The 11,520-nt window shown below is 37.5% G+C and overlaps 1 protein-coding gene across 1 annotated transcript; it reads right to left on the bottom strand.

The window, feature by feature from the left end:
* Positions 1-4,394: 4,394 nt before the first annotated feature.
* Positions 4,395-11,008, bottom strand: LOC116017122 (ABC transporter G family member 15-like). The gene is made up of 9 exons (XM_031257652.1): positions 10,655-11,008; positions 8,865-8,944; positions 7,909-8,373; positions 7,659-7,781; positions 6,912-7,043; positions 6,519-6,803; positions 5,944-6,216; positions 5,719-5,826; positions 4,395-4,938 (listed from the first exon to the last, which is right to left on the bottom strand). Exons 1-9 carry the CDS (start codon positions 10,923-10,925, stop codon positions 4,579-4,581), a joined length of 2,097 nt encoding a protein of 698 aa, XP_031113512.1. The 5' UTR covers positions 10,926-11,008; the 3' UTR covers positions 4,395-4,578.
* Positions 11,009-11,520: the final 512 nt, after the last annotated feature.

Here is an 11,520-nt window from a genome sequence, read left to right as displayed (position 1 = left end):
AAAAAAAAAAAAAAAAAAAAAAAATCTTCATCTTCTCTATTTGAATACGTTGTTGACCCGCCCAAGATAGGAATAATTATAATTATAATGGCAATAATAACATTTACTCCTTTTATTATTATTCTAATTAAGGAATAAGGAATTAAGGAATGAATGGTAATTAAATCTGCCAAGATAGCAATAATTATAATTATTATGGTAATAATAATATTTTCCTCTTTAAGGATTCGGACTCCAGATTAGTGTACAAATATTACTATTATTATACCATTTTCTGTCCTTTTATTAGACTGTTTTTATACTCTTAATTTTATGTTAATTAAGGAGTTAAGAAATTATGTAATTAGATGCATAAATTTTATAATAATTGAATAATAATTATTAGAACCAGTAATAATTAGTATGGTAATTGTTAATAAAAGTTGGACGACTGAAAAAGAATACTACAAAGAAATATCTTTTACCCTCCAGTTGTTTTTGCTTTATGGAATAAATCAGTCGTTCAAAGTCTTCAGACATGAAGACTAGTTCAGAGATAAGTTCAAGACAGTTATACAGTTAGAAAGTCAGAAGTACTGCTATAAAGGCAATTCTCCAGAAGCAGTTGTGCGATGATTCTTTCAAGAAACTACTCGTGATATCCAGAGTACTTTGATAGGCAATTCAAGAGCTTAACCAGAGCAAATTGATGAATATATAGTATATTCACAATCAAGTTGATTTTCATGTATTGATGAATTCGGTCCGTAAATCACAAGTGAAGAACTCGGGAGAGTTGCAGTTGAAGTGGAGACTTAATTAACTATTGAAGATTGGGATAATCGTTGCACCATCTCTTCAAGGTAAATACAACAAGTAAATCCACTAATAAATTAGAAAGTTTTTAGAATGAGATTTGACATTTTACTAAATATGTGATTAAGCAATGACCTCAATTAACAAACATTCTCTATATTTGACTTTCAAAACTTCCTCGCCATCTGAATGAATAATGTCACAACATTCACATCTGTCCATCTGAAACAATAACACCAAAGTACCAAAATATTAGATAATGTTGGATCGTGAGTGTATATGTATGCATGTTATTTAATGGATATGTAAAGAGGGGAAGAAGGCGACCACAGTTAACAAACATTCTCCATATTTGACTTTCAAACCTTCTTACGTACTCACTAGGTCGTGAGGAACGATTTCCGACCTAAACCAACCCCAATCTATGATCTGTATCGACCCGAGCCGAAAGCAACCTGCTTTTTAGCTCAGCCCTAACCCCGAAGGTTGAATTACGACCAGACTTTTCCAGCCGATCAACCTCTTAAAATACGGGGCCAAATCCTTAAGCTTACCACTCCTCCCAACCTCACTATAAATAGGACTGTTAGGAATCGAAATCTACATGTACTAATTGATAGGGCTGCCAACCTGGCCTATGCATGTAGAACACAAGTCACACATGCTGACCTCTCGACATGTTTTCCATCCCCTAACTTTTATAAATAGCACATTTATTATCAAAAGGGGGGAGGCTCTTGAAATTTTCACCTAACTCATACTAGCTCGGGAGCCTCCGACCTACGACCACTTATTCCCGAGCTCAGCTACTAAATATTTCACACACTTAGAAAAATATTCATCATATTTACCTCATCACATACTACAGAGATTAAATAGATATAGATAAGATGTACTTACACTTTAATGTTTATGTTTATTAAAATTTAGTTTTATGAAAATATAGAACAAATATTATGAATATAGTACCTTATATAATGAACTGGGTATGTGTATATTATTTTATGGGATTGGATAGAACAACTACAATTAAGTGAACAAGAAAGCTTACCTCAGGACGCTTTGTCAATGGCGAGTAAACTTCAATCCTCGAAACATAATCGGCCGAATGGTTCCCACTGAACGAACACGCCGGCAACCCTCTCTCCGACGAACGGAGATACGTCATAACGATCCCATCATCCTCGGTTCTTTTCACCGTTTTAAGGAAGAAAACATGCGGCACTTCGCAAGGATCCTTAGAAGGAAGGCGAGTGTTGAACATATAAATGGGTAGGTGAAGGGGTTCCACACCCCAGGGCTTGAACGTTTCGATGGGCAACTGCAGGTAACTCCGGCTAAGAATTTTCTCGTAAATGTGAACGGAATAGCCCCACGATACAGAAACCGACCAGTTGCTTTGTCGGCGGTAGCAAATGTTCTGCTGCAACGTGCGTGTCTGGTCGTAATTCGCGGCTCTCACCAAATGCTTCACGGATTCGAATCTGTCCATGGCCGGACAAATGGGCTCTACATTGTCGAGATGGTGAAGGGATAGCAGTGGAACTTTGGGATGGGCCGACAGAAAACCAGATAGGTCCCCACGTATATCAACCTAGTACAATAATCCAAAAACTTGATCCTTGAAGATAAAGACAACTACCTTATTGAATGTCACACGTTTGAGTCCCATTTCAGTAAAAAAAATAAAAAAAATCAAGAATGAAAATGAAACAAAAAAAATTATACTAAACAACTATCAGCTATTTACCAAACACTTTTCTAAATCAACTAATTTTATTAACTAAACATACCCTCTAATCCAATCAACAGTTATTTAGCAAACAGGACCTTTGTATTTACTATTCATTAATCAAATCAGACAGATAACAGTTATTTAGCAAACAGGACCTTTGTATTTACTATTCATTAATCAAATCAGACAGATAAAATGAGACGTGTGAGTACTAATTACCTGATGAATCCCCTTCAAGGGGGAAAGATTAACTCCAAGATCAGATATGCAAAGCATGGTAATATGATCTGCAGATACGATGTGTGCATATCTCCTTAAGCAACTATCCATGTCATTGGATAGAGCTTCCGCGAGAGGGTAACTGAGAATGATACCGGCGCCGCCGAACGCCTGGTTAAACGACAACCAGTGATTGGAGTTCACAAACTCCGATGGAGCACCCATGTAATAATACTTAGTATGATCATATCTCGCCAAAACATCAACCATATTCTCCACAAAAAACACGGAATCATCATCTCCCATCACCACCCACCTCACCCCCTCGTGTCTCTCCCTAAACACCTCCATTATCCCGTGCACCATACGCGCCATGACCGGGGCCACGTGCGTCGTTTCTTTGACCATCCGGTTTATATCGTCTGAGACTCTGTACGGCGGGGAATACGGCGACCAAGGGAGGAGGTCCCCGGTGGGGGCCACGTCCAGATAAAGGTACCCGCGGGTCACGCCGGGGCGCCACCATGACTCCGTGTAGGCCTTCCTGTAGTGCCATGTCTTCTCGGAGCCGATAAGGCCGAATAGTAGGTGGCTGATGTTGGTCGGAGATTCATTTTTTCCGCTCAGCTCCGCCGCACCCTCCGGCGATATCAGTACCCCTAAAGGCGGTGAAGAAATTGGATCTTTGTAGAGAAAAATGGCGGCCAAGTAGAAAACTACACCTGAAATCATAATGGCCCTAAAAAGCCCAGCCACACAATCCTGAGGCATAGCTTAATTAGAATGACGAGAAACCTATTATGCTTTACTTCTCACTTTTCTTGCATTATGTATTGCAAGCAATAAATACAGTATAATGTGTGTATTGAAATATCTGTACTTATATTGCAAGCAATAAATACAGTTTACTTCTCTACTTTTCTTGGAGCCATAAACAATAAGTATTGCAAGAAATAAATACAGTATAAATATTTTCCAAATCTGGCTTATGTATTACTGTATGCATATTGCATTATGTATTGCAAGCAATAAATACAGTATAGATATTTTCCTTCTCTGGCGTATGCATATGTACTGCAAGCTGTACCTATTAAAATAATTATTAATTGAGATTTTTAATATTTTTGTTGGTTTTCAAAAAAATTAAAAAACCACAACATTGATATTAATATATCATAATGTAAAAGAAATACAATTAGGATATATATATATGTTAAATTTTCTCCCTAAGAGACCTGCGTGCAACAGCCCATTCACTGCACGTTAACCTATAACCTCTCACTTGGGAGAGTCATAGCTATGCCGCTTGACCAGAAGATTTTTTATTCTTGTTTTTCTTATAATTCTTGATAAAGCTTAAGTGGTTCTCTCTCAAATGATCACCAATAAATCAAGCACCTTTTTCTAAAGCAATGGGTCCTTCATTTATAGATGAAGAGGGTTGAGAACAAACTCCAAAGTTAAATTTGTCCGTGGTCACTCAATAAGTGGTAGCCCTTCAAAAGCTGTCACAATTCCTGAAAATCCACCTACAAAGCCTTGACTTGTACTGCCCTGAACCATAGGGTAAATTAAAGATCGTTTCTCTATCAGTGCATAAACACACTTTGATTCAAAAGACTTTTTCTACTTAACATATTAAATATCCCTCGTTAAAATTGGATTAAACAAAGATTTATTTGATCCACAAGTGAAAAGGACACATCTACAACTAAAAAGATAATTAAGAGAACATCTACACAAGTGAAACGAAGGTTTAATTAGTCTCAACTTGTGCACATGCAAGAGGTCTGATCTTATTCAAACAATTTTGATTTGATTGCAAATTTCTAATTGATGGGAGAATTAAGACCCTCTTGGGAAGACAGTGAGATGAGAGTGCGATGTCTCTTTGACGACGAAAACGATGGCGTTTTCCTGAAAGACGCCCTTTTGCTGATACGGTGCAGTGTGGTCTTGGTGTGAAGATAGTACACATATGGCAATGCTCTCTCCCTCAACTTGAGAACCATGTAGAATACCAGTCTGTAACAGATGAGAATGGCTATCACTGCTCCTAAATCCCACCACTTTGAGTAGCTCACTGATAACCCAAGAACTGCCGTCATGATTACTTCTCCGGTCAGCTTCGGCTCGCCGGGATTCATGGCGTCGAATTCCAGCCCTAACATGTCGTTCTTGTATGCCCCCTACCATTATTTTCAAGCAGTGTGCAGATACAGATGATAAATAAGTAAACTCAGAGAGATGAACAAAATCAAGAACTTCAAAGATAATTAGAGTCTTGGGTGGAGGCCAATCTGGTCAATACAACTATGTGGTCATACTATTAAATAATTTACATTCAATATAAAAATAATGTACTTTTAGTATATTAAAAATGTACATTGTATTCAGATGAGGTACATTCAGTACACAAATAATGTACATTTAGTATATTAAAAATGTATTTTTTGTTATGGTTCATACATCACTACGGAGACCCGTAAAGACCAAGTCTAGCACCAGGTGACTGGAGCAAATTATTCTTTGGACCCAGGTCCACGGTCCATATTGCTAGTTAGACCCGAGTCTAAAATACACAATTTACATTCTGAATGTTCATAATTTATATATTAATTGTTCACAATTCAAATTGTGAACATTTAATATGTAAATTTTGAAACATTCAATATGTAAATGGACAATGGTCCACCTTGTAAGGTAGACTTGGGTCTATAGTACAACTATTAGGTGACTAGAGGGTTATTGGGCAGAGGTTGATAAAGAGTTTAAAAGGACCAAGCCCAACACCGGCCCCTCCTCTAAAAAAATGTGTGGCTGTATAGGGAAATAAAGTTAGGATTTCATAATTTTTGCCATAGTGATAAGTGTTTGATGGTATCTGAGCTAGGTTAAGAATTCGAGTCTCAGCAATTACATTTTAAAATTAGTTGGTGCTGGGAAGGGGAATTGTTGGGAAAACTTACCTGCAGAGCCCATGACATGTAATTGACATATGAAACAGGATATCGCCAGAAAACCTTTGGAAGATCAGGTAGTAGCCGGAAAAACCCAGCCGAAACCATCATAATTCCCTGCAAATATCTGAAAGAATCAGCTGAAATGATCTGAATATATGATTGTTAAAAAGATCAGCAACAGAAAAAATTAAAGAAAGAAGAAATGGTAATAAGCTTATTTGATATGATTACAATGAGTCCAGCTCCAGTAACGAGTCCCATGGTGAAATTAGGAACAAAAGAAGCCACAACCATCATGCAGCTCTCAACAACAGCTACGGAGCTAAGAAGCACCAGGGATGCGTATATGAAATGGAAGAAGCCAGCGTGAAACTTTGCCAGGTGGTACGTTATGGCTGCTGAGCTAAAAGACATCACAACCAGGAATGGGAACGAAGATATGAAGTTTGAGAGAATGAACAACCCAACTCCATAATGCTCATTCCTTCTTTCTTTATAAAATATCTGTCAAGAGATAACACAACAAGATATCAACCATAGCTGGAGATCAACATTATTTCTACTTTTGTCCGTAAGGACAGCCCAGGTGGTAAGAGTGCTCTACCTACAGCCGAGAGGTTGGGGGTTTGAGCCGGTCAGCTATGGGTAACCTAGGTTGATTTACCTCCTTGTGGTACTTTGCCGGTTAGACATTATTTCTACTTTTGTTACTACGAGATTAAGTTTTTAACCGATTCACCTTATGGAAATTGTTAATAAAACAAGAAATTCAATGTTACATTATATTGAAGAGTGTGTTTTATTACCTTCATTTCTTCAATGAAGGATGGGAAGCCACCAATGGACATGAAAGTCATGAAGCCTGCAATGAATCCGCCACACGCCCCCCTGGCCAGGACCGCATCATGGTTGGTCCCAACGTTGTAAAACACAGTGCCCACACATGTAGACACGATGATGTACACAATTATTCTCAACCAATAATAACCGAAATCTCGAGACATGTTTGTGAATGATCTTCTTATCAATGTCTCAAGCTGCTTCCACCATCTTGCCTGGCTTCCTCCCAATCCTTCTATTCCAACTCCGTTCTATTATATATATTGCACGCACATCATATATAGTCACTTCTACCAAATAATCAATACTACTAGTCTACTACTACTAAGTATTATGTATGATATATTGATATCTCTTACCATGGATGATATCTCTTCAACTGTGGCTCTAGTTCGGCTTGCATACTTTGAATATCTGAATTTCTGAAGAATCCTTGCTCTAATCTCCGCAGTATGGAAATATATAGTTGAACCCGACGACCATTTGGGATCCTAGTATTGTAAGAACGACGGTATTAGGATGTCATAATGTTCTGTTTAAGGACGCTGCTGGACTTAACCATATTTTCGAGGCCAGGGTATTGAACTTGGCCCTTCACCAGTCTAAGCTCAATAATCCCCTAACCACTAATTGTTTAGCTTAGCCCTTCGTAGACCTCCACCCAGCATGTCCATGTATTATTTGCATATGAAACAATGATATTTTGCATGCAAAACGAGTCGATGGCACGGGCCGCCGGCCTAAGCGAGGTAGGCCAAAAAAATTTATTGGGCTGCTATTTTTTAAACTCACCCCTACGTAAATGGCAAATTATTGTGTGGACCATAGTCCGGTTATGTGGACAATAACAAAAAGTACATTTTTAGTATATTAAATGTACATTATTTATGTCCTGAATATACATTATACAATATAATGTACATTCAGTTTCAGTACACAAATAATGTATATCCACTGAATACAATGTACATTTTTAATATAATAAAAGTACATTATTTTTATACTGAATGTACATTATTTGATAGTATGATCCACACAATAATAGTACCTATATAGGGATAGAATGGTCTAACTCCCTCGCCCCACTATGCATGCTATATACTTACTTTTATTCTTTGAGACCCTATAAGCGTTTCAGTGACAGTATCAAAGTCGGAATTTATGCAGCGAAGAAAATGATCAGAAGGGCTTCTTCTGCTTGGACATGGAAATCCAGAATCTGCAAAGAACTGAAAACACCACAGAAACGACGAAATATAAATAACTAGACTAAAATCTCTTAACCTTATGATCACTAAGTAAATAGTTTGAACAACTTGACTGGATATCCAAATTAGGAAAAGATTTATTTTGTACCTCTACGGCGGATTTTGCTTCTCCAAAATAAACGGTTTCGCCAGAAGACAAGAGGCAAAGATCATCGAAGAGGGCGAAGACTTCACTGCTAGGCTGGTGAATGGAGCAGACGATGGTTCTGCCGCCGCCGCACGCGGCGTTCTTGAGAACCTGCAAGACGAAAAACGCGGCGGCGCTGTCTAGGCCGCTGGTGGGCTCGTCGAGAAACATCAAACGAGGTTGTGTGAGAATTTCTAGGGCAATACTCAGCCTCTTCTTCTCCCCGCCGCTAATGCCTCTCAGGTGCCAATTCCCTATCAGCTGATCGGCGCATTCTTGGAGCCCCATTTCCATGATTACATTTTCTGTGATTTCGTGTACCTCGGATCGTCTTAGGTTGCTTGGTAGCCGTAGTTGAGCCGAGTATGTTATTGTTTCTCTTACCGTAAGTGTTCCCATCAATAAATCTTCTTGTGTCACATAAGCCTATTAAATTAATTAAATTGTATCAATACCACAACGAGGTCAATATCTTGTGATCTAATAGCACCCGATTTGGATTCGAGCTTCAGTGGAAGGGGTGGATTTGAGCCACCTTGTGGTCGAGGTGACACCCGGTTTGGGTTCGAGCCTCAGTGGAAGGGGTGGGTTCGAGTCTCAGTAGAGGTGATATTGACTCTTTGTGTTTCAGTAAGTTGAGAAAGTAGCTATGAACATATATACTGACTACCATAAAGTTCATATATCCTCTAAGCATATAATATATAAACATAAATGTGCGATTCAACTATTAATTTAGCATCTTAATTGAGATGGATCACATGTTTCAATTTAGTATCACAGTCAATTACATGACAAAGGTTAAAAGTAACCGACTCACATGCATGAAGGGGTGTCCTATGCATGTCATCAACTTAGTCTTTTAGTTAAGATGAAGCATATGATTTAATTTCGATCAGATTGAATATGATACTTACAACTGCACCACTGTTGAGCTTTGTTTTTCTTCCATTAAGGATGGCATTGCCAGTCATGACAAGATTTGTAGACAGTCTACCTGCATATGTAGTGCCAACTTTTAACGTGATGTTTAATTTAATTATGATGAAAATTGAATTGAAAGAACAAATATTATTGTATTCAAAGTTGCATGCGTACTACTCGAGAATAAATTTTGTTACATTGCAGTGAAATCTCATTAATTAAAGTGGTTGATGGAGCAACAGAAGGAATTTATAGCTTCTTATCTACCCAATTAAGATACCAATGGGAATAGTAAAAACATTAATGCACTTCCGTAGGTTGCTGACTTTCTCAGTTTCTATTTCCATCCAGCCTCACATGCCTGACAATAGTACATTTTGACCAATTGATTAGAGCATCCTTATCAATGGAGTTTATTCACGATTTGTTAAGAGTTATTGTAAGTGTGATTAGGAAAGAAAAAATGGAATGGATGAAAAAAATAAAATAAAATTGATTTTAAAAAAATAATAATAAACTAAGCTCTGACAGGCGTGCGGGCACGCGCCCGCATAGGCGCCTGCTGTGCGCGAAACAGAGAGTAAAAAAAAAAAAAGCCACTGTTCTAATATTAGGGTATTTGCAGAAGCTCTCATTTTTCCTCTCACCACTCCTCTCTTCCCTTCACCTTACCAATCAGTGTACTATTATCCCCCTCAGTATCTATTGATGAGGGTGCTCTTATTAATAAATTGACGAATTTGGCTTATAAGAGATGAAAATAACCTATCATATCTTATCACGTCAAAGAGTAAATGTGAGGGAGTAGAAAATGAGAGTATATATGATAGAACTCCATATTAAATACGTAGTATTTGTTTACTAAATTCCAGTAGATATGGACATGTCAAACAACTGTACTTGGTATCTCAGTCTAAAGATTTTGTGCATGACACGTATAGAACACAGGCTTTATGGAAGAATCCTCTGAACTAGGACCTAAAATTTGGTACTATTTTAATTATTGCACCTACTCTAACTAACCACGTAAGATGTCAAATTTCTACACTATTACTCAAAAAAAAAAATTCTAGACTATTACTCAAAAATAAATTTACTATAGATAATCATGTATGAATGTATGATCACAACTTTTTAAAGAATGACAAACTCTCTTACGAAAGTGAGCCTTATTTTTATAAGTATTACACTTCTCTCGTAGAAATTTTTTAGTCCGTACTATTACATTTTTTAGACCATGCTATAAAATCATCAAAGTTTATGGCTTCAACTAGTGATGTTTTGATCTATGGCATATACATGAGAGAATATATATATATATATATATATATATATATATGTATGTATGTATAAGTTTGAACTTCAAACTTAAGGGTCTCTCACGTCATCTGCTCTGGGAGAGGCTTAGTAACAGTGATCTTAGTGTTTATTTATTTCTCAAGATCGTACCTTAGCAGGGTTTAGACCAGGGTATCTCACGTCATCTGCTCTGGGAGAGGCTCAGTAACAGAGTGATCTTAGTGTTTACTTATTTCTCAAGATCGTACCTTAGCAGGGTTTAGAGTAGAGTATCTCACGACATTTGCTCTGGGAAAGGCTTAGTAACAATGATCTTAGTGTTTACTTATTTCTCAAGATTTTACCTTAGCAGGGTTTAGACCAGGGTATTTGCTAGTCACTACAGCTACACTCGGGCATTCAAAATTTAGCGCCGGGTAGAGAATGAAGATACATATATAGTTTGTATATAATGAAGTGAGAGGTTAAGAGAGAGAGAGAGGACCTGCCAAAGAATCAAGAAGAGTGGACTTGCCAGAGCCAGAAGGGCCCATGATGGCCAAGATTCTAGCAGGTAGAGCATAACCAGTAACCCCATTAAGCAACCTTTTTGTTGGTCCATCTCCAAAGTTTGGAATCACCACCGTCAGATCTTTCCACCCCAAATATGCACCACCCTTCTGATAATCCCCAACACCATTGTTTGACACATCCCCATTCTCAAGATCCAACAACTCAGAACTTCCACCTTGAGAGAGAACTGCTTCAATCTCCATTTTTATATTTCTTTTTTAAGCACAGAAATTAAAGCTCTAAGGTTTCTCTCTGATGAAGCTTCAAGGCAAGAGAGAAGTGAGAAGCTCTATCTGATCTCTTGCCCATTTAAAGCAAGCTCTGAAAGTCTGTTTTAGGCTAAAGATAATTAATTAACCCATAGGGGTGGAAATGTGGAATAATTGTTACCACCAAACACGCCTTTAATGCTGCCATATGATCATGTATGTGGTACCATTGTATAGTATGTATGTTTGTATTCTACACTCGGAGTGCATGGAGGACTAGAATGCATGTATAATATAGAAGTTTGGTAAAACTTATTTTGTTTTTCATTAAAAAACAAGTTTTTATTTATTCATAAAAGTGATGCCAAGTATATTTGACCCGAAAAGGAAAAGATAGTAGTTTTGATGGGGGAAAGTTCCATGTATAGTTTTATATATTATGATGAAGTGTTTATTATGGGGATTTGGAGTGTAAATTGCAATGGGAGGGTTGTGACTTGAGATGTTCATCTACCTAATGGTCAAAGAAAAAAAAAACCTAACCAATGTAAGGACTAAGGAGGATGAGAAAGACAACTCTGAAAAGTCA

The sequence above is a fragment of the Ipomoea triloba genome, chromosome 4 (genome assembly GCF_003576645.1).
Source record: "Ipomoea triloba cultivar NCNSP0323 chromosome 4, ASM357664v1".
Taxonomy (NCBI): Eukaryota; Viridiplantae; Streptophyta; class Magnoliopsida; order Solanales; family Convolvulaceae; genus Ipomoea; species Ipomoea triloba.
This window is presented reverse-complemented; position numbering and strand designations above follow the sequence as displayed.